A 23,886-nucleotide genomic window follows, 5' to 3' on the forward strand; every position below is an offset into this window, starting at 1 on the left:
CAGAGATCCGCCTGCCTCTGCCTCCCGAGTGCTGGGATTAAAGGCGTGCGCCACCATTGCCCGGCTAAATTTTCATATTTTGTTCCTCTCCAATTGTTGGCATCTGTTTTGATGTTGTCCCTAAAAAGATGCTATCTATTTTAATTGCTGAGTTTTTTTTCGTACTCTACTAAGTTTGCGACCCAAAGTTCTTCATTTATCTCAATGTTTATTATATTCCATTGATTACGTATGCACTGTGCGTGCGTGTGCATGCGTGTGTATGTGTCTCCATGCTAATGTCAAGGAAGCCTGTGGAGGTCAGAGGACAACATGCACGAGTCAGTCTTCTTCTTTGAGGGGTCAAACTCGGGTTCTCAAGCTTGCTGGCGAGTGTGTTTACCCACTGAACCATCTCACCAGCCCCATTCCTACCACCTTGATCTGGGCCCTGGATGAAACCAAGTCTTTGGCTGAATGACACTAGGGGCACTCCTCAGTGACAACCTCCTCTAAACAGGGACCCACAAAGCTATGGTATGGTGGGCTACATATGAAATCCAGCACCTAGGAGGCTGAAGCAAGAGAACCTGGAATTTGAGGCCTGGCTGAGCCACAGAGACCCTGGCTCAAAACCAACAAAGAAACGGGGCTCGTTTTTTGTTGTAGTTACCATTTCCTGCACCGTTCTGGTGAGGTTTCTCGTGGCCCACATGACTAGGGAGTGCCCTGTCTTCTCCTCAGAAATACTGAATCATAAAACTGTGGCACTGGAAATGGTTCCATTGTGCAGTGAGCACAAGTCCATGCCTGAGAAACTGTTTGGAGACAGCGGCTGTCCTCCACCCAGCCTTAGTCACATCTGACCCAGAAGTCACAAGTTCCTGATTCCCTGCCGTGTGTACCCATCTGAGCTGGTGGCATGAGAGTTGCCAGGTCCTTTAACCATGGATGTGCTAAGAGTCTGACTCTCCTGGAGCTCAGAGTGGGTGAGAGGAGTCTGTGTCTGAAGGCCGGACTTCTGGTTTAAAAGCCTGCAGTCCCCTCCTCAGTCACAGCTGGCTGAGACTCTGCAGCAGCACTCGGAGGGGAATGAACACTGCTAATTGCTCTTGCGTGAGCTTGCTCTTGAATCTCTCTCTCTACTATCTCTCTATCTCCATCTCCCCAGGACTTCAAGAAAAGCGGGGAAAAACACACTTAAGAGTATTCTTTTGTTGCTTTCATGCAGAGGGACAACGAAGATCTATACAGACTGGGATGTGGAGGGGTAGAAACCAAATTCCCCTTCGCCTTGCAGAAAGGATCTCACAATCCCAGCTAGGACATTTTTTCAAGGTTGTTTTGTTTTTAGGGCATTAGAGTTTTGCTTGAGTTTATGTGCACCAGGTGTGTGCTTGGTACCCTCAAGGTCAGAGAAAGGCACCAGATCCTCCTGCAGATGGTTGCAAGCTGCCATGAGGATGCTGGGATTTGAACCCAGGCCCTCTGCAAAAGCGGCCAGAGCTCTTAACCACTGAGTCATCTCTCCAGCCTCCTTTATCTCCTCCCCACCTGGAACTTTGACAGAAGAGAAACTTAACTTAGAATGTTAGCTTTGAAGTAAGAAATGTCAGGAAATCTTGCTCCCACCATTTGCTGCCCAGGCATCCTTCCTGACCTTTCTGGATGAGAGCATAAACCAACCTCCAATGAAGGAAATAAGCATTTCTCCAGAGCCACCGACAGACAAATAAGAGTTGGGCACAAAGAGCTCAGTAGTAGAGCACTTGCCTAGCAAGCTGACGATCAGATGTCCAGCGCTGAAGAGGGAAAGATAGAGCCCCATGGGTCCCCTGAAACTATTTCTGCCATTTCCAACCCAACTTGCAAGATGCAACTGGTGAGACCTTCTAAAAATGCAAATTTAACACCAGGAGGAAATGAGCTAACACTTGTAGAGTACTGACTGCGTTCCTGGCGCTCTGTAAGAGCCACAGAAAGCCTATTCATCAGTACAAATCACGTTCCAGGGGCAAATGCAGGCTTCATTGCCAGCCCACGCCTTCTGCTTCCCACCATGGCTACTTATTTATTTTCTTTTTTCGAGGCAGTGTTTCTCTGTGTAACATTGGCTGTCCTGGAACTAACTCTGTAGATCAGGCTGGCCTCGAACTCACAGGGCTCCTCCTGACTCTGCCTCCGGAGTGCTGGGGTTAAAGGTGTGCGCGACCAACAGGCCTTGCTATTTATAGCGAATCTACAGGCCTCACTTCATCTCTTTGGAGAAAAGTTCTATCGTGACCGCAGGAACCTTCCTTCCCTCTACCTTTATTCTTCCCAGACCCATTCTTCCTTGTTTTAAAAACTTCAGCGCCTTCCTTTCAACCCTATGTTCCTTCTCGTGGTTTCCAGGACCTCCCAAATATGCTTCTTCCAGCTTCACGTGATAATGATGGTAGTCACAGACTAAGTGGTGGTTGGGTGTTTGCCTTCATTGCTGGGCTGTTAACTACTCCAAGGCAATGGTAGTAGTTCTGTTACTGCCTAACAAGGAAACCGAATTGGGAAGGGTCGCGGTGGAAGACGTCAAAGAGTAAGGAACTTTTAGGTACTTCTTCCTTTAGGTAACAGGCCCAAACTTGCTCAGTGGCTACAAGATTTGAAGATCATTCTGAACATCAGGACCAGGTGGCTGCTGGGAGGAGACGTGAATTTTAGGAGTAGCAGGTTATGAATAACTTAACAGCAGAACAACGCGCCACGTGCGCAGGACACAGCCCAGAAATAAAAGGAGGGGGGGAATCATTTGTCACGTGTACCCCGCAGGGCCTGCAGCCTCCGTCGCACCCCGTGGCAGGAATGCGACCCCGCCCCGCCTGCGTGCGTGCAAGCAAAACCGAGCCAGCCCCAGGTCTGACGTCAATCAAGGGGGAGCCTCCAGGCGTGGGGAGGGCTGAGGTTTGGAGGGGAAGGGAGGGCCCGAAGGACACGCCCCTCACCGATACTCTGCCATTGATTGGACTCAAAGAATCTCCGCACTCGATTTGGAGGCAGGCACGGGAGAGGGGCGGGGCTAGACCCGCCCTTCCCCCTCCGCAGCGGCTGATTGGCCCACGGAGTCTATGCGTTCGGTTGGGGAAGGTTGGCCCAGCTGCTCGCTGCAAGGCTGTGGCCGAGGATTGGCTGTTGAGGAGCTCAGAGCACTTTCTCCGGGGAACTGTGGCTGCGATCCAGGTGACTCCGGCCAGGCTCCGGGCTGCGATCTGCCCGCCTCGGGCAGCCAAGGCAACCAGGTAGGTAGGCCACGGTCCGGCTCAGCTCTGCGCGGGAGCGCACGGGAGGACGGCCGTAGCTAGGAACTCGCCAGGTCGCAAACCCTAGATCCATTTTAAGGGCCTCTTGTTGGGCTAGCGGCCACATCTGAGCCCAGGGGCCGTCTGGGCTGGGGATGGCACCCTGTACCTTCTACCAAGATACCATTTCCCAAGCTCTTGGCCAGCTTTTTGGCCCTTGCGATCACCTTCAGGGCAGCCGTGCCTGCCCTTTCGAAAAGCCGGGGAGAGGTTGGAGTGGGCGTCTTAGCTGCCGGATCCCTATTTGGGGTCTGCTGGGACTGGCTATGGGTTGACAGGGATCTAACTCCCCATGGGGCTCTGCTTTAGTTCCCCTCGCTTTAACTTCAGCGCTGAGGCTGGTGTGGGAATTCTGTCTGTGGCTCGGTGGCGACCTCCAAAACCCTCAGACGCAGATGGCAGGCTCTCAGAGGTTTCTGAACCTTCTGTCCTCTGTTTCTTTTGAACATATTCTCAGCCATCTGACAAGAATGAAAATAACACTGGTTGAGATCGTAGACACTAGGGTCAAATCGCCTAGTTAATAGCCTAAGATTACCTATCAGCCTAGGGTGTTGGGCAGGTTACTACTTCCAGCTTTTTCATCTGGAAAATGAGTTTGACAATAGTGCCCACTTAACAAGGGACGTTAGGATGCCACCTCACATGAGGATCAAAAAGTCCCCTGAAAGTACTGTTCTGTGCTTGACACAGCAAGAAGCTCCCTTCTGTGGAAGTTAGTCATAAAACCATGGTTCTAAAAGGGCACAAATGACCTTGTCTCTCTTCGAAGCCCGGCTGGGTGGTTTGCAAGCCAGCAGTGATGACCATGGTTCTGTATAGTTGTTATTAGCTTTCTGTTGGCATCAGTTTTCATTCAGCCAATAGGCATTGTAGAGAGTGCGTAGTCTGCCAGGACGGACGCTCTCATATTTCATCTCTGTACCCAGTAAGGATTATTTTTCCACTCACCGTTTTGACTGATGAACAAAATGAAGTAAAGGAAAAATGAGACTTGTCCAGGGTCTCTGTGATCAGGGCACTGCCAGGCACTTAGGGGCTTGAATTCTTTCCAATTCCTAGACCAGCTAGTTTATTTTTCTGGGTCTGGAATAAGGGCCCGGTTTTCTTCTTCACTTCTGGGGCATAGATTTGGAAAGCCAGCGGTATATGGAACACAGGGCCATTTGAATGCGGGTTTCCACTTGAGGAACAATAGACTTGGGCTGTTGTCCAGAGGTATGTCTGTACAGAGTAGCAGGCCAGGCCCACAGTGTTAACTTGAGCTATAGCCTCTAGTTGTTTTAAAGTGAGTATTGCCATAACCAAGGTTATTCAAAGGTGGCAACCTGATAGGGAGAACTGCCACCCCACCTAAGTGTGCTCTGTCTCCAGGGTTACCTATGCCAACCTGAGAGGTGATAGGATGGAGAAATTATGGAATAGCAGTGGAACTAATGTCACATGCTACAGAGAATGTCCCCACTGTTCAGCGTCTGTGCTGCCAGTGCACTGGCCGGGTGAGGCATGAGGCCTGCCTCAAATCTTTAAGAGCTGTACAGTTCTTCCTTTAACGCCTGACTCAAAATAAGTTGAACTTTGTCATCTTCAACGTTCAGTATTTACTTGGGGGGGGGTTCATTCTCAGCCTACTGTGTCCAGCTGAAGCATTTTGTAATTAGTCCTTACTCATCAGCTCACAGGCTCATGCTTCTTCCATGGCGGCTCTAGAATGAAATCTTTTAATAGCCCCATGCTTTCGTTTTCCAGTTTTAAAAAGTACCATTGTTCAAGTATACACATGAGCTTCCTGGAGAAGGTTTTGTCCCGGAAATTCGGGGAGGAATCACTGAACACAGTGAATGAGACAGGAAGTGTCTTCTGATGGTATCGTGACCCCACTTTATCATTTTCCTCATGTTTACCATCTCACGTGACTTGGAACCCTAGCTTCACTCTGTCTGAATTCCAGGGTGAGGCTCCCAGAGTGAAGGGCCTCAAAATCTGGAGGTGCCAAGGCTTCCCAAGGTTCATCGGGGGTAGTGGAGGCTGGACCCAGGGCTGTAACTCAGCTCACTGGAGGCTGGCCAGTTAAAAGCCTGCCGTCCTGCAGGTGGGTGCTGGAACTAAAGTGGCCGTCAGGCCCCAGGCCGGTTCCTTCTGCTGGCAGCTGCTACTTGATGATGGGACTGCCAATCTGAAAGAGGGACATCACCCCTTCTCCTACCACCCCAGGCCAGCCTAAGAGTCTACCTAGGGCTTGGCCACTTGGTAGTGTTCTCCGACTTCTGCCAGATTCTGACCCTTCCACCCACTGTAGCAAAACAGTATCTGGCCTTCAGGGAGGCTGAGGGTGGGGAAAAGGGTAACTATGAGTCGAAGCGTTTTCTGGGACCTAATTAGTGAGACCTGTCCACACATGCAGTTCCCAGCCAACAAGGAGCAGGCAGGCCGTGTCATCTTCCAGCACAGACCCAACCCTGTCATGGCATCACTGACTCAAGACTAGTGCAGGCCATCAGCCGCAACCTGCCCCCACAGTGGCAGGGAATCGGCCAGAGATGATGGGGATTCCTGAGGCCTGTCAACCAGGGACAGAACCAGGGACAGAACCCTGATCCTCTGGGTCACATGCCACTCTGCACTGGGCTCAGCTGCAATCCCAGAGTTCTTTAATGGAACCTGAAGAGCACCATGGGTTCAAGGCTGAGGATGCTGTCATCCACCCTGACACTAGTGACTGGGATAAGGGATGTCCTTCACTCCTCGTGGACGAGTTGTTTGCCAGGGACAACAGGTGGCTCAGGGGTTTAAACTATGGGGCCCCAGCCCTTGCTTTTCCTGCAGTGGGATTGTGATGACAGTACCCGCCTTCTAGAGTTATTCTGAGGATTGATGATGCCAAGCGTACCATTCAGTGCACAGAAAGCACCCATGCTTGCCCTGGGAATCCCATTGGCCTGAAAGTGTACCATGGTCACTTAGCTTCTGCTCTCACCGCACAGATCCACCAGTTCCTGGGGTTCGTTACTACACAGGTTTTAACTGGGTTCTGTAAGAGTGTTTGAGAGACAGGCTTTCTTATTCCTGTTTTCCAGGTAAAAATATAGCTTTTGTGATTCTATCTGGATGTCTTCTGTGGATTTACCGTAGGTATTAAGTCTTGAAAAGGAAGTGGGCTAGGATAGAAACTGGGACAGCGCAGTGTGGAAACAACTGGAATAATGTGTTGAGGTGGAGGCCGGAGCAAGGGAGTGGGTAGTCGTTCTGAAAGGGTGGAGTGATGATTCAGACTCTTCCAGAGAACAAAAGAACAGCAGGTGAGGGTGAGGGCTATGCTGGAGCAGGTAGAGAGCAAACGAGATGCTCGCTGCTCGTCTTTATTGTCACTTCTTAAAAACAAAAACATAAAACCTGCCATCGTGTAGTCCAGGCTGTTCTCAGACTCAATATATAGCTGAGGATGACTATGTAGCTTTTCCTTTTTAACATTTATTTTTATTTCATTGTATGAGTGCATGTATATCCATGTTCCATATACATGCCTGGTGCCTGCAGAGGCTAGAATTTCCCTGGAACTGAACTTACAGACGGTTGTGAGCAGCCATGTGGGTGCCAACAACTGAACGTGATCCTCTCCAAGAGCAGCCAGTGCTCTTAACTGCTGAGCCGTCTCTCCAGGCCTGACTGTGAACTTTTGATCCTTCTTCCTCCATCTCCCAGATGCTGGGATTACAGACATGCACTAACATTCCTAGTTTATGTGGGGCTGGGGCTCAAACCCAGTGTCTCATGCATGCTATGCAAGCACTCTACCAAGTAAATGACCTACATTCTCAGCCCCTATTCCACTCTGCCTATTTTATGGCAAATGTGTACCTACCTTTCTGTGACTGTGTTTGAATTTTCCCCTGTCCATTTTATGCCCAGCTACTGGTTGACGCCTCTGTAGGTGGCTACAGGAGTGCTTACATCTCCACCTTTTATCCTCAGAGCACCTCGATGGGGACCCCGGCCTCAGTGGTGAGCGAGCCACCTTTGTGGCAGGTTTCAACTGAGGCCCGGGGCCGCAAGCAGGCCTCTGCTAACATCTTCCAGGATGCTGAGCTGGTGCAGATCCAGGGCCTGTTCCAGCGCAGTGGGGACCAGCTGGCTGAAGAACGGGCCCAGATCATCTGGGAATGTGCAGGGGATCACCGCGTAGCTGAGGCCCTGAGGAGACTGCGCAGGAAAAGGCCCCCAAGGCAGAACCACTGCAGCCGCCTGAGGTAGGGGCCTGGGAGTGAAGGAGTGAGGGAAGAGGTGGAAGGGATGCCCTCACTGTAAGGTGCCCACTGTCTGTGTTTATACTGCTATTGCATCCAAGACTATAATTATTGTTGGAGTCACATGACCCTGTGATCCCCATGAGAAGGAAAGCCCAGTCAAAGCAGAACTACCAAATTCTGAGACTCTTGGCCAGCAGAAGGGAGTATTTTTGGAAGGAGAAAATTACCAATAGTAGAATGGGTAACGTTCAAAGGCAGGCCTGGTTAAAGCCTGTAGGGGACTACAGAGATGTAGTAATTGGAGCGGTGGGGCTGCATCCCCAGCACCCCGGCCGCCTGGCTAGCTTATGCCCCGAAATAACAACATACAAACTATTCTTTTAAACACTGCTTGGCCCATTTCTATCTAGCCTCTTCTAGGCTAATTCTCACATTAATTTAGCCCATTCCTAATAAGGTATGTGGCACCATGAGGTGCGCTTACCAGGAAGATTCTAGCCTACATCCATCCTGGGTCGGAGCTTCATTGTGTGTGTCTCTGAGAGGAGCTATGGAGTCTCTCTGAGGAGTCTTTCCTCACTTCCTCTTCCTCCCAGCATTCTGTTCTGTTTACTCCATCCACCTATGTTCTAACCAATAAAATGGGCCAAGCCAGTTTCTTTATGAGCCAATGACCTTCCTCTATCACAGAGAGGTCTCAGATGGTACTGTGGAGATCCTAAGGGGAACAAGCAGTAGACTTTGTCTGCCCATCTAGTCACTGACAGCCCAAGAGTAGTGGGCCCCAGGGACCTAGGTAAACCTGGCCTTAAGCCCATCACATGTTTCCCTCTAGGATCCTTCCCTCATTATAAACAGCAGAGACTGAGCAGGTTTTCTCAGGCCTGAGATGGCAAGTTAGTGTTCACTGGTTGCCTTAACTGATGTCATTTATTTCTGCCTTATGCCATGAATCAAAGGCAGAGGAGGTAAGGGGAGCTTTGGTGAGTGCCCATTCCCTGATCCAGCCTACATACAGAGTTGGAGCCAGGCGGTGGTGGCGCACGCCTTTAATCTCAGCACTCAGGAGGCAGAGGCAGGCGGATCTCTGTGAGTTTGAGACCAGCCTGGTCTACAAGAGCTAGTTCCAGGACAGGTACCAAAACTACAGAAAAACCCTGTCTCGAAAAAAAAAAAATACAGAGTTGGAAAACTTGTCATACAGTTCTTGGAGTAGTCTCTTTTTATCCTGAGCAGTGTTTTATAGTGATAAAACATCTCCGTGTTGACGTTGGCTTATCACACTTGTTCCCAACAGAGCACCAGAGCCTGGTTCTATAGCGGCCGACCCGCCAGACAGTGCCACTGGCACAGCGTCAAGTGAGCAGCTTGGGAACTCCCGGAGGACAAGTGCCAGAGTCCACCGAAACTGGAATAAGCCAGGTCCCACAGGTTACCTCCACCAGATCAGACACTGACCCAGTGAAGGGGCAGGGAAGGCCTCCCCAGATACTGCAGGGACTTTTGCCAAAGGGCTTATGGAGTTGCAAGAAGGTCTGAGCAAGACCCTGTCTAGGTGGTGAAAGCAGTAATAAGAATGTCCTCGGTTCAGACCAGAACCAGCATCCACTGGACTCTGTACCATGTGGAACCTGCTCTTCTCAGTGAGGTGATAACGAGGCTGCTCAAGCCTCAGACCTAACAGTACAGCTGGGCTGCATGGCATCCCCCTGGGATAAAGTGTGCTCAGATGCAGCATCTCACCATTCTGTAACTGGCCACAACTGCCAGTTACTGTCACCATGCAGCAGCCAGCTGTCTCACACCCTTGTGCCATAGGCCAGTGCAAAGGGAAAACTTGTTTATGTGGAAAATAAAAACATTTACTTCAAGAATTCTGTGAGTCTGTTACAGAAGGGGAGAATTCCAAAATAGACTTGAGCCAGGCAGGAAAGGACAGGATATCCAAAGGAGATAAATCTGGGCTGGATGCTTGTATTGTACTTTCTCAACCCTTAGCCCTGGAGATCCCAGTACTGCAACTTCATCTTCCAGAGGTGGAAAGTTATAAGGAAAAATGGGGTCTCTGCACTTGGACACTGGGTCCTTGGTTGCTGGGAGCATCATCTCTCAGAAGGCACCATCAAGGGCCAACCATACTCAGGTTGGATGGCACAGGACTAATCAATCGTCTTATACACTGGCACTATGGCCTGGTAACCTAGAGGTGAAGGGCTTTTCCTATTCTAAACTATGTGCTCATCAGCCTTCCCCCTCCCTGCCAACACATACCCTCAGGGACAGTGGTATACCTGTATGGCAAGACTGCCCTCTGCTGGCGAAGCAGAAAAGCCAACCTCTCAAAATTCACCTCTACCACTAGTGGCTCTCAACCATCATAGTGCTGCGACACTTTAAATAGTTCATGTTGTGGTGACCCCAACCATAAAATTCTTTCCATTACTACTGTAATTGCTACTTCCATGAATCATAATGTAAATAGCTGTTTTCTGATGGTCTTAGACGACTCCTGTGAATGGGTCGTTTGAACACACACACGTTGCAACCCATGGGTTGAAAACCACTACTGTACACCTAATCCTAGAATCTGACTTTAAGGAAGAGGCCAGAGCAAATATAGAGTCCCTACCAGAGAAAATCTGTAACAAGTATGCTTACCAAAGACAAACATGTGTCCCATCAACAGACTCAGGTCAGGTTTTGGAATGTCTTAGGAAAGTACATGGCTTCCAGGAGTCAAGTCTTTGTAACTCTATAGAAACACGCCTCTTTGCCCTTAAAATTGCATTTACCTTGTTTTCCTTTCCCCAAAGAAAACAGGACAAAGAGATCAGAACTGAATTTGTTATTCATACATTTGCATCGATTTAAATATAATACATACAATTCTACAGTGCATTAGAACAGGGCAGCAGCTCTCACCAACCAGCTTCCACTCCTAGACATGGGGGGCAAGGCTGGCAGAGGGACGGCTGTTCTGGAAGTGCCTGACACTCTGGGCTCTTGGCACTCCCAAAGTCCACGTTCAAGGCAACCTGAGTACAGGCTTCAAGCGAGAGAGGCAGGGAAGGACGCCTGCACCCTTGCCCATCAGGCCTGGCACTGGCTTCCTCTTACATTGGACTCAATTTCCTCCTGATGGCAGAGCTGATCTGGAGTAAGACAGTGCAAAAGAGCCTGGTGGAACACCAGGTTCTCTCCAGGCACCTCAGGCTCTCTCCAGCACCCCAGTGTGGAGTCTCGCCAACAGTCTGGTGCAAAGATGTCTGTGAAGAATGTCACATACCTGGACCCCTGCAGGCTCCTGTGATCAGGAGGCAGGAATTCTCCCAAACATAGTTCTGAGGGCAGAGTCCAAGTGGGCTGGATGGGATTGTCAGGATGGGGCAAACGACAGTGCCTTTGTCCACAGAGCATGCATATCCAGTGCTCAGAGATTCCTGTTGGCTGAGTGGAAGCCGATAGCAAGCTGGCTCCTAGACTGGACTGAACAGGGAGCAGCCTGTTCTAGCTGCTGGGAGAGCTGTGTGACTCTGCTCTGCCGCCTGGATGGTAGGAGCCAGGCAGGCCGAAGAGACACACAGCTGTGGTCCCCATTCCCTTTCTTTGGTTTTTTCAAGCCTTCAAAACAATTTCTTTCCAAGGCTGACTGACCAATTGTAGAGTGTGAGAACCCTCAGGGATACACAGCATGGGGTGTGAACACGGCTGCCTCTCAGCCACGGGTGGCCCTCTTTTTAACTCTCTCCTGAAGCCAATTCTTTGCTTTGGTGTAGAAAGGGTTCAAACACCTGGCAAGGGAGAAGACACATGGAAGCAGGAGATGCACGTTGAGCTGGGCAGGCACTGGGGGACTGTTTGAAGGCCTCTCTTCAGAAAGCTGAGGAGAAAGCAACCCAGGACACGAAGGCAGGGAGCCGTGGGGCAGGGCACAGGTCCCGTCACTTTCCAGGCAGCAGTAGTAACAGGAAGAACAAGGACACTGTCCTGCCACTCATGAACTGACTGACAACCTCTACGGAGAGCCTCCCCAGGACCCAAACTGAACTCCTCATTAAAACTTGGGAAAAATAGTGAAAACAGAAACCAAGTAGAAACGGATGAAGGCTGAGGAAGGACCCAGGAGTGAGGCTGTGCCAGGCTCCCCATGGAACACCCCCTAGCACCCAGCATGTACTTAGGCTAAATCAATCACCTCCACGTGCTACACATCTGCTCTTAACAACAACTGCTGGGGCTAGCCTTCTCACTTCAGCTGAGCGCTAGGCAAGCAGCAGCAGGGCAGAGAACAGGAAGATTATGTGCAGAGCCTCGACAGGTACAGAGCAAAAGCCTCACTGCCACAAGAAGCCAGTACCACAGTGTGACAAGGGGGAGGATCGATATGGCAAAAACAGAAAGGGAAGGTGTGGCTTCTGTCTGGGCCAGCGATGGGCCTCTGACACAGCTCAGTTCATGGGAGTGAACAACTGCTAGGTAGCAGAGCCTGTCTAAGCAAACTTAGGTCTAGATTAAGGGCTTCTGACGTGAGAGTATCTAATCTGGGTTTCCTATAAGCATTTAAATTTGTTTCTGTTGTTTCCTTCTTTCTGATGCAGAATATAATAGGGAACTGGGATGTAGAAAGCTGTCAGGGGGATGGGACCTTCCCAACCTGCCATCAGATGCTGGGAGTTGCTCCTCCTCAGCCACCTGGACTCCTTGCCTGGATGCCGGCTCCCCAACACTGAAGGGTCCAGGATTACTCTTGTCCCTGACTGTGCTTCTCCCTGTGGATGGGAAAGCCCCGAGGGAGGCGGCAAGCAGAGAGGAAGGACCCTGAAAGGCTCCACCGTGCACCAGCTTCTCTCCAGGCCTGCTCCCAGCCTGTCACCTGCAGGATTTCTTCTGCCCGCCTCTAGGGCTACCACCATGAAAAGAAGGGCTTCCGACTCTGAAAGCTCTGTGTGTAGGATTCGCTTGAAGACCGCTGATGGGAACGGGCCGTCTCAACAATCACAGGTGGCATCTGGACCAGGTGCAGGGGACTCTTATTGTCTTTTAGGGCCTGGGTCAAATTTAGGATCTGTATTGAAAAAAGCAAAATGGGTGAGAGAAAGGCCTAGTATTCTAAGCCTGCCTCTGCAGAGAGCACCCTCTTTCAAGTCAAAATAGATACCAATGAAAAGCCATGGAAGTAGGCTATTACAAAAGTAGGACACGGGGCTGGAGAGGTAGCTTGGCGGCTAAGAGTATCTTACAGAGGACCCGAGTTCAGTTCTTAGCACCCTTGTCACGTGGATCACGATGCCCTGTAACTCCAATCCTCTTCTGGACCATGAAGGCACCATACTCACAGGTACAGATACAGATATATAATTTTAAATGAAAATTTTAAAATTTGGGGGCTAGAGAGATGGCTCACATTTAAAAGGCACTAGCTGCTCTTCCATAGGACCTGGGTTCAACTCCCAACACCCACATGGTAGCTCATAACCATCTGTTATCTCAGTTCCAGGGGATCTGACACCTGCTTCTCAGTCTTTAAGGGCTCCAGTCACACAAGTGGGGTGTAGAAGGGCTGGAGAGATGGCTCAGTGGTTAAGAGCATCGTCTGCTCTTCCAAAGGTCCTGAGTTCAATTCCCAGCAACCACATGGTGACTCACAACCATCTGTAATGAGGTCTGGGTGCCCTCTTCTGGCCTGCAAACATACACACAGACAGAATATTGTATACATAATAAATAAATATTTTTAAAAAGTGGGGTGTAGATATACATACAAGCAAAACATCCATACAATAAAATTAAAATAATTATAAAAAATTAAGAGAAAATAGGTATATGAGTGGGCAGTGGATATAACCTCACTAGCAAATTTTTAAAACACTGTTTGCCCATAGTCCAACTTCAGAAGGGAAGGGAAGGTTGAAAAGCTGTTTGAGGGCCAGAAATCTGAGACCCAACTGAGCAATATGGTGAGACCCTGCCTTAAAACAAATAAGCAAAGGAAGGAATAAAACCCCAAGTGAAAACAATACCTCTTTGCCCTGTAAGTCCATAAAACAGAAAATATGATCCGAGAGAGCGAGAGTTCAAAGAAACAAGCAAAAAACAGGCTGCAAGGCTGTGAGGCTGGAGTGTGGTGCACATGGGTAAGCTGAAAATAAAGCCCCCTTTGACCCTGCAAACCCCCGCTGCCCTGACTTTAAATCTGTGGTGCTGGGGACCAAACCCAGAACGTCATACACACCAGGCTAAGTCTTTCCTACCTCAGCCTTGCGAAGGTTGAGAGTGTCAACATGCCTGGCCCTGTCGTTTTGAAGGGTAGGTCATTGGCTGAGTGTGTGTGACTCAGCAAACTAATGACCGAGTCAGGAGGCCAGACACAGTCCTACCCTATCATTATTTACCCACAGCCCCATCAACTGGTCCAAAAAGTTTCAAAACAAGTGACACCGGGTCAGATTACTTCTCTAGGTTCCTTGCAAGTTTCTTCTCCTTTGTCAGACCACAATGTAGTCTGCCCCTGGGTATGCAAACTGCAATGCCTATGTTTGAACCAATGCTTCCTTTGCTTGTAATCACAGCCTGCTGCTTTTTTTCTGACAACAGTTTTTTTTAATTATTTATTTTCTGTGAATTGGTGTTTTACCTGTATGTTTGTCTGTGTGAAGGTGCCAGATGCCCTGGAACTGGAGTAACAGACAGCCATGAGATGCCATGTGGGTGCTGGGAATTGAACCAGGGTCCACTGGAAGAGCAGTCAGTGCTCTCAACCGCCAACCCTTTCTACCCCCTCTGCTAACAGTTTTAAAATGCAAAGGCTGTTCTAAAAACATTAAGAACATAAGGTAGAAGATAATTTTCACCTGCCATTCTCCCCTACCTTTTGCTATCCTACTAGATGATAACCAGACAGGGTGTAATGGGAAGGCTGCTACAGTGTTGGCAAGGGACTGAGATGAGGAAGGGCTGGAGAAGATGGTATGATATGGATGAGGTGCCACCTATATTATCCTAAGAAGCAAGCCAGTTCCATTATGTTGAGGCCTCTAATACCAGAGTCTACAATGTAACTTTCAGGTTTCCAAAAGTTACAGCAGTCTAGCTAGACCCTTGCTTGACTTGAGAAAGACAGGATATTGGTATTCAAACAAATTAATAAAATGGCAACTCTTAAAACTTCTTGACTACCCACGTGAGCAAATGAGCCAGCCCTGAAGGCATGAGAGCTTAACAACCCCACCCTCCCCATACACAAGCACCCTACAGCAATAAGGAGAGAGGGCCTGTACCTCACCTGGGCCAAACAGCAGAGTGAGTGTGGGTGGCCCAGATCTGAGGACCAGAGAGAGGGAGAACTGGCTCCACTCCTTGCTGCAGGCTGCACTGAGTGAGCTAGATGCCAGAGAGCTCACCCAGGGAGTGACAATGAGGGAGAGCTGGCAGGCTAACCAACCCAGCTACTGTCCAGGCCCAGAACCAAGGCTAGGAGTTAGACCACTCCAACATCTACCTCATCTATGAACTGTTGGAGCACATGAAGAGTACAAACCTATAGATCCCAAACTGCAGCATCTTCATGACACACAGAACAACAACAGGATATCCAAGAGGAGCCCCAGTGAGAGCCCATTATCAGTGGCATAGCAGAAGTCAGACATTGAGACAGACCAATGACTCATGGCAAGGAACACTTGCAAGTAAAGATGAATGGTGAAGAGTCCAAGAATAAGAATATAGAAATGTAGATGCCAGAAATAAGAAAGTATAAAGTTGTGAGCCTAGGAGAATGAGAGCAGGCTGTCAGCAGCTTTCTCAGCAGCTTAAGGATTAACTATTAACAGTGGCTTATTTTACTTTACAACCCATAGCTCTGTCTGAAAAGCTAAAGCAGCCCTCTCTCTACAAATTTAGAGTCCCTCTGCAAACTGAGGGTCAGCTTTTCGATACTCCACCCCCCTACCCCCACCACTCATGACTGGCAATTGGTATGAGCTGAATTAACTTTTAAATGATGGGATGCACCTGACTTGTTGGTTGTGCATTTTCCCATACCCTTCCCTGCTACACAAAACTGGCAGTATGAGGGGAATATAGAGCTTTGGTAAGCACCATCAGAAAGTGCCAAAAGAAGACAATGAGCTAAATACAAACAATAGTTTAACTTAAAAAAAAAAAACTGTTAATGGAAATTGTAAAAAAGGCAATTTGTATCTGTTTTACGTCGAGATTGTAAAAAATTCTTTTTTTCATGCCTAATACTTGCTTCTTGTTATAAAAAGGGGAATTCAAGAAACAGCTCATTGCCACAGCATTACAAGTCATCTCTGGCAGTAGTCTCAGCTAGCTGATAAGCTTTTTGTGCCCCCTGGAGACTTTTTTTTTTAATTTTTTTTTCCAGGAATAAAGTTTGTTTCTGGTTTAACAGACTTTGCATGACCCCTGTGAACCCAACAAATGGACTACAGGGTAAACTGTGTTACTTACTCAGTGGGCCACACTACAATTTCAACAGGACTTTTCTCTCTCATTTGTTGTTTTTGGTTTTTCTTTAAAATTTTATTTTGGGGAGGTTGCAAGGGCAGAGAGTGAATGCGAGGGGACAGGGAGAAAGTGGGATCAGAATGTATGATGTGAAATCCACAAAGAATCAACAGAAGTTTAAAAAGTCTTGATTATCCCATTTCCAAGGAAAATGTGCTCAGCAAATTCAAAGGTGCTTCCTTTGAGAGTCTTTAGCTAAATGGCATGAGGAAGTAAATATATACTTATGGCGGAAAGACTGCTATATGCTTTGAAGACTAAAATTAGTAAGATAATTAAACCAAAAGCCCGCAATCCTAGCACGTGGGAAATGGAGGCAGGAGGGTCAATTGTTCACGGTCACTGTTGCCTACACAGTAACTTTAGGACCAGTCTGGGTTATACAACAACCTATCTCAAAGAAAAAAAAAAGATTCAGAAGCTGGCTTTTCTATTTACAAAGTTATAATTAGTTATTATGTGTTGAGTACTTTTACGCATCAGGCCTTACTCCAACTATTTCAAATAATGTGTCTAATTTTATATATATATAAAAACCCCGTGAAGCAAGTATGTGACACAAAGAAAAATGAAGGGAAGAAGAGGTTTGGATCTCATAGGTAATAAATGGGAACGCCAGGCTTCACTGCTGAGCTCTCTTTAAGCCACACTCATGACAAATCTCCCACAGTTTTGTTTTTGAGATAGGGTCTGACTCAAATTCACAGGGATCCTCCTGAGTGCTGGAACTAAGGATGTGCACCACCACACTCAGGCCTACAGAGTTTTGACAATGCTGAGTTTCTGTAGTTCCCTGTGAACTACAGGGTGAAGTAGACAGGGAGAATAATACAGCTTGTAACTCAAAGAACAAACTTATAACCATATCGAGTACCAGCATGTTCACCATGTGCCATGCAGTTTCTTCTTAATGCTTACCATGAATTCTCTCATGCACAAGTCCACAAGAGAGGAAGGTACAGTTACTACCCTGTTTTATAAACAAGGAAATTCAGATCCTGCTTGCATCACAGAACCTGTAACTGGTGGGGTGACCTGGCTCAGAGTCCAGTTCTCAGTCACTGAGGCTGCATTACATTTATCAATAATGCACCCAGCAACTAGTATAGGGCTAAACCTTCAGCGAGTGTGTCAGCAAACAGTGGTTGGTACCAACACTATGGAAGAGGGAGGAGATCGCAGAGATTACCTTTTCTCTCCTGTAGTTTAGGGCAGAGCCACAAATATATATGGCACACATTTGATGTCCCAGGCTTACCTGGCCCCTCATGACAGCGATCTGCTTATGGAACTGGCCCCTGTCGAAACCAGGATCTTTCTGTAGGAGAAAGGCAGAGGAGGATGATGGAACCCATGGAATGCCTCTTAGGAACCCACTTTTCCTCCCACTTAAGTTTCTAACAGTAGTTTATTAAGTACACTGCAAGGAACCAGTGGGTTAGGAAGTAACTAGAGTATTTCCTGCCACAGAGAACCCTAAACTGCACCACCACCCCCCTTCAGTGCTACACCACACAGAATCTAGGTAGCACTGGAGATGGAACCCAGGGCTTTTTGTATGCTAAGTAAGCATTCTACAAACAGAGTTACATCATCCTAGCAATGCGGCTACCAGGTCTTTCAATCCTTCCAAACCAGCTCCAGTTGGTTCCTAGTAACCCTGTCTTGTGGCTAACTCAAGTTAGATAAGTGTGAAACAATAGCCTTCACTGCTTGTTCAGAACTAATTATAAACGCCAGAAGGGGCTGACCTTGAAGAGTTCATATAGGTCCTCTTCCAAGTCCTTGACGAAGTTAGGGTCTGAAATCTTTGGAAGAATCAAATCTTTTATCTCCTGAGAGAATGGGACCTTCGCCTGGGGCAACCAGGCCCAGTAAAAAGGATCTGAAAAGAGAACATACTCAAAGCAAAGCATGTGCTGGAATGTCTGCTCTGGGTGTTCTATCAGTGTCTGTCAAAGAGAAAACTATTCTTCCCTGATACAGAACAAAAAACCAACAAAATCCCTCTCCAAGTGCTGCTGACCCTAAGACTGCACAACTAGTAAACACAGGACTCAAAAATCACACCCAGAGTAGCAGCCTAATCCCAGAGCTCTTCTCCAGGTGACACGTGATTTCCCACAAAGCATCTACTTGCTGGACTTTCAGATGACCCTGAAAACAAAGGCTGGTGCTACAAAGAGGGCTGGTGACTCCCTACTGGCATTTCTTTTTCTTTTCACAGATTTTCAATTAGAAAGGGATATGGAGTACAACTAAGAAAGACAGGACACTGACAGCAATTTATCTGCAGAGACCCAAATGAAGTAACTTATGAAAAGATGAGTTTAAAATTGCAAAACGGCCAGGCAGTGGTGGCGCACACCTTTAGTCCCACACCAGGGAAGCAGAAGCAGGTGGATCTCTGTGAGTTTGAGGCCATCCAGAGCTGTTACACAGGGTGTTGCTCCTTTTGGAAACTACAGCTTCCAGATTCCTCCTGGATTATGGACACCTGCACGCATGGGCGCGCACAGGTGCAGGACATTTCTCCCAGATACCCTTGCTCTTCTCGTTAAAAAGCGAGCTTCCACGCGGTCTCTCTCTCTCTCTTGCCCCTTACCCTTGTGTGTCTTGCACACCTGTCCCTTATCGTGTCCCCCCCCATTAAAGCGCACCCACGTGGGAGCCGAGTGTCTGTGTCTTCTCCTTTTGTGCGTGTTTTGTCTGTCCTGTGTTTGTCTCCACACACACACCCGCTTTAAAAGAATAATATTTTGGTGCCGTGAGGGAAACCCTGTCTCCAAAAACAACAACAACAACAAAAAGAATGCAAAGCAGAAATGAGAAAACTCATTTATATTGACTTATTTATTATTTACTTTGCAGAATTGGGATGGAACCCAAGGGCTTTGCACATGCTACACACCCAGCCCATATGCTTCTACTCTCTCATTACCCATATACCTTCACTGGAAATAAATGGTAAAAATTCTAATAGTTTATATGATGGAACAGTTACCAAATGTTGCTGGCCATGTGTAAAAAGGCCTGAGGCTACAGTATTTCATTAATTCTTAGGTCAATCCTACTACAGCAATGAACCAGAGCACAGTCCATAGCTCTTAAACTTACATGCCCTCCAGGAGTCAGGATGCTTCAGTGGGAAAGCTAGCCCATTATCTATGGCAGCCACCTTGATAACAGGCTCCTTCACCACCACCCAATCTGTGTCCTGCAGAACAAAGAGAGATTTGCTCAGGCCCTTTAAAATAGTAGCAAAAGACAGGCAGTGATGGCACACGCCTTTAATAATCCCAGCACTCTGGAGGTAGAAGCAAGAGGATCTCTGTGAATTCAAAGTTAGCCTGGCCTACACTCTGGTTCAGGACAGCCAGGGCTATACAGAGAAATCCTGCCTCAAAAAAAATCAAATAAAACAGCTCATCTCAGCCTCTCCTTCAGCTTACTTAGATGTAACCTCTACCAGTTTTCATACTGTTTTCCGGACGTGGCATCTGCATCATTTACAGTCTGCTCAAGGTTCTTAGGAGTTTCTCCCTCTTAGCCTTCCTGACTCCCGGAGGCAGAGGTCTTACTGTGTTGCTCAGGTTGGTCTCTGTCTCCTGAGTGCTGGTGTTACAGGTGTGCACCATATACACTGCTAGAGGCCTCCCTGACTCATCATGGGCCATGTACATTTATTTACCCGGAACTTGCCTGAGTCCTTACTAAGGAGAAAAATGACAAAAAACAAAGAGAGTTGTAAATCATTCTGAGGTAAAACAGTGAGAAACTGAATAACAGAAGGAAAGAAAAATCTGTACCAGCCAGCCAAGGTCCTTTAAATGTGGACCTAGTTCAGCTATGACTTCACTGGTAAAGATGATAAATACCCATTTTCCAGAGAAAACAGAATCAAGATGACAGGTGGCTGGCTTCTACATAAGGTAGTCAGGCCTCAGTGATACATAAAAATGAAAAGGTCAGAATGGGTGGCCCAGCATTCCATTCAGGAGGTAGAAGCAGGCAGAGTTCAAGGCCAGCCGGCTGGTCTACAGAGCAAGATTGAAAACAGCCAGGGACACCGGGAAAAACTCTGCCTCAAGTAAATAAACAAACAAGAAAAAGAAAACAAAAGGACAGGAACTGAGCAGAGACTGAGCTGACTCTGCAGCTGCACCAGGGACACTATGTCTACTGGGTGCTGTGACTGCTCCAGTTCTACCAGTGTTGCCACAGAAGCAGGAGTTGCAGCTCCAGGATCCCTGCCTCAGCACTTCCTGGGATTGAGGCTGAAGACACAGTGCAGAGGTTAAGTGCACTGGCTGCTTTCCTAGAGGACATAGGTTTGATTCCCAGTACCCATGTGGTGGCACACAGCCATCTGTAGATCAGATGCACTTTTCTGGCCTCTGTAAGCACCAGGCACACATTAGGTACACGGTCATACATGCAAGTAAAACACTCATCCACATGAAATGAATCTTAAAAGGGGGAAAAAAAAAACTTAAAGGAAAAAAGGCACTGACGCAGCTTTTTCTAGACTTATGTACCCCATGGCTTAAAAGGGTAGAAACCACTGGGCTAGACAATATTAGACAGGCTCATTTAATGCAATATTTTTCAGACCTTTACTATGCTCCCATGCAGGGTGAAGCTCCAATAGAGTATACAGTGTGCTCCAGTCACTCCTCTTCCTGATGCCATTCCAATTAGTATCACTTAGGAGGATGCTCAGTGTGCTTAAAACACACTAAAGAAACCACACCAAGTATTAACTTAAACCTATGTTTCTCTGACTCTTGTGAACTTTTGTGACCTAAATTTCTATTTTGTGTTTCCATTGTTGAATGATTACTCCTCTCCACCCCCTCTTTGAGATACAGACCAACTCTTACCCGTGAGCTAGAACTATCCATTGGATAGTCATATTTAATCAGCCAGTTGTCGTTGCCTCGGTCTGTAAACAGAAACATAAAATAAGTATGAATAATGTATTTAATTTGAGAAATGATAGATTAAGCATTTGGGATACTTGGTCCACCTCCAACTAGGATCAACTACAAGGTGGATAAAATATTTAAAAATCCCTGGAAGGCATTAGTGATTTTTAACAAGATTAAAAAATTGAGTCAAAATCCCAGTACTCAGGAGGCGAAGGCGGGAGGATCTTAAATTCAAGACCAGTCTATCTTATTTACCACAAGACTGCCTTAGAAGGAAGGAAGAAAAGGAAGGAAGGAGGGAAAAAAGAATCTAAGAGCTGGGACCAGGAGAAAGAGACACAGGGAGGACCTAGCCCTTGTGGCTTTTTTCTCCTACTGTAGCTGCCGATTCAGGAAGAGGTGGCTAGAAGGCTGGGAAGGGGGACAGTGTGCTCACTCTTTAAAAGAGAAAACTTGCAGCCCATCTTGGAAGCAAGCCAGCTCCAACATCTGAGGCTCAAGTGACCTAGGCAGCTAGTGAATTAGGCGCTGGCCCTGAATCGCCGTTATACCCCAGACAGATTTTACACCATAACCCAAAACTTTCCAATAGCTGTATAGTTTCTGATAGAAGATATCTGGCAACCAGACTAACCAAGTACACAGAGAAAAAAACGACACAATAAAAACAGAAATGAGAACACTAGAACAACACAGAGCTGCCAAACAAGGGTGATATCTTTTTGTTTGTTTGTTTTTGTTTTTTTGAGACAGGGTTTCTCTGTGGCTTTGGAGCCTGTCCTGGAACTAGCTCTGTAGACCAGGCTGGTCTCGAACTCAGAGATCCGCCTGCCTCTGCCTCCCAAGTGCTGGGATTAAAGGCGTGAGCCACCATCGCCTGGCATATTTTATACAGACTTTTTAATGTCCAAGTAAAATATTTAATAGCTTCCAAGAAGGTAAAAGGAACAGCTAGGAGTGGTAACACAGGCCTATAATCAGCTCTCAGGAGGTGGAGGCAGGAAGATTAGGAGTTCAAGGTCAGCCTGGGCTAAGTAAGACTATGTCTCAAAAATACCAGGGGGAAAAAATAAAATTAAAAGCAAGACTAAAATACCAGCAGAAAACAAGCGAAAATTTAAAAAGAACCAAGTAGCAATTCAAGAACTGAGAAATCACAGTCCTGGAAATTAGAACTCAGGCCACATGGGCTGGTGGAGCACATTTTTAGTCCCAGCACTTGGGTGATCTCTTCTAGTCCCAGCCTTGTCTACACAGCAAGTTCCAGGACAGTGGGGCTAGAAGGTGAGATCTTGTCTCAAAACATCAACAACAATAGAAAAAAAAAAAAAGAGGAAGACGAGAAGGGTCACTCAAGAGGCTGAGGTAGAGGCAGAAAGATCACTGGTTCACACCAATCTTAAGTCTAGGGTACACTATGAAAAGGTCACCCACGTATACACACACCCAAAACAAACAACAAAAAAACTGGTCAAGATGAAAATAACTGATAAGCCCTTCTTTCTTGGGGTCTAGACAGGGTTTCTCTGCAGAGCACTGGTTGTCCTGGAATTCGCTCCGTAGACCAGGCTGGCCTTGAACTCACAGAGATCTGCCTGCCTCTGCCTCCTTAAAGGTGTGTGCCACCAGCTCACGGCGGTAAACATATTTTTAAAAAATGGACACAATTACAGCTGGGCAGTGGTAGCGCACTCGGGAGGCAGAGGCAGGTGGATCTCTGTGAGTTCGAGGCCAGCCTGGTTTATAAAAGCTAGTTCCAGGATGGACAGGCACCAAAGCTACAGAGAAACCTTGTTTCAAAAACAACAACAACAACAACAAAATGGACACAATTATGAATAAAATATTCTTGCAGCTGAGCAAAGTATCCTTGTAGCTGGGTAAAGTGTAACCAGCCTAAAATCTTGATATTAATGAGGCTTGAGGCAGGAAGATTGAACATTCATGGTCAGGATGTCTCAAAAAAAAAAAAAAAAAAAAAAAAAAAAAGAAACGAAAAAAAAAAAAAAAAAAAAAAAAAAAAAAAAAAAAAAAAAAGAGGAGGAAGAAATGAATGGGGGAGGAAGGTAGAAAAGGAAGCAAAGAAGAAGAATAGGGGGCTGGAGAGATGGCTCAGTGGTTAAGAGCATTGCCTGCTCTTCCAAAGGTCCTGAGTTCAATTCCCAGCAACCACATGGTGGCTCACAACCATCCGTAATGGGGTCTGGTGCCCTCTTCTGGCCTGCAGGCTTACACACAGATAGAACACTGTATACATAATAAATAAATAAAATATTAAAAAAAAAAGAAAAGGAATCGCTGAACTTTATGAACTTGTTATTTAACACACTCTAACATCATGGAAAGATGCTGATGTGTTTGTCTAGGTTTCTGGCAGAGCGTACTCACGACACAGTATTTTGTTAGTCCAGGCTGGTCTTGAACTTGCTAGGTAGCCGAGGATGACCTTGAACTTCTGATCCTCTTGTCTCTACCTCCCAAGGTCTGGCATCACAGCCACAACTTGTGCCACTAGATGCAAGTGGATCTTAGTGAGTTCGAAGCCAGCCTGGTCTACAGAATGAGTTCTAGGACAGGCTCCAAAGCTAGAGAAACCCTGTCCCAAAAACTAACTAACTAAATAAATAAATAAAAGCATTCTACCAGCTGAGCTACATCCTCAGGCCAGGCCAGGGTTTGAATGTAAGGTACACTAATGGTACTTTATTGAACAGGACTTATTCACTGCGGTAAGCTTAGCATCAATGCCTCTACCACCTTAAGGCAGATATTGTCACCTACGGTTGTATCCTTTTTATAGAAGAAAGCAGACACAGGGAGGTGGCATAGCTTGACTCACATGCCAAGCAAGTAAGAGGAGAGTCA

At 47.2% G+C, this 23,886-nt stretch overlaps 2 protein-coding genes across 2 annotated transcripts in view; one reads left to right on the forward strand and one right to left on the reverse strand.

The window, feature by feature from the left end:
- The first annotated feature begins 3,088 nt into the window (after positions 1-3,088).
- Avpi1 (arginine vasopressin induced 1) lies at positions 3,089-9,435 on the forward strand. The gene is made up of 3 exons (XM_050145614.1): positions 3,089-3,254; positions 7,287-7,561; positions 8,859-9,435. Exons 2-3 carry the CDS (start codon positions 7,296-7,298, stop codon positions 9,016-9,018), a joined length of 426 nt encoding a protein of 141 aa, XP_050001571.1. The 5' UTR covers positions 3,089-3,254; positions 7,287-7,295; the 3' UTR covers positions 9,019-9,435.
- A 956-nt stretch (positions 9,436-10,391) lies between these two features.
- Positions 10,392-23,886, reverse strand: part of Pi4k2a (phosphatidylinositol 4-kinase type 2 alpha) — a 34,231-nt gene continuing 20,736 nt past the window's right edge. The window contains exons 5-9 of the mRNA XM_050145602.1: positions 20,974-21,035; positions 19,208-19,307; positions 17,842-17,975; positions 17,349-17,408; positions 10,392-12,626 (exon numbers count right to left, since the gene is read on the reverse strand). Coding sequence (XP_050001559.1) covers positions 12,465-12,626; positions 17,349-17,408; positions 17,842-17,975; positions 19,208-19,307; positions 20,974-21,035 — 518 coding nt within the window. The 3' untranslated portion in view covers positions 10,392-12,464. The remainder of the gene's footprint in view (positions 12,627-17,348; positions 17,409-17,841; positions 17,976-19,207; positions 19,308-20,973; positions 21,036-23,886) is intronic.

This window comes from Alexandromys fortis, unplaced genomic scaffold (genome assembly GCF_014885135.2).
Source record: "Alexandromys fortis isolate MF-2015 unplaced genomic scaffold, M_Fortis_MF-2015_v1.1 scaffold_16, whole genome shotgun sequence".
NCBI classification, from domain to species: Eukaryota; Metazoa; Chordata; class Mammalia; order Rodentia; family Cricetidae; genus Alexandromys; species Alexandromys fortis.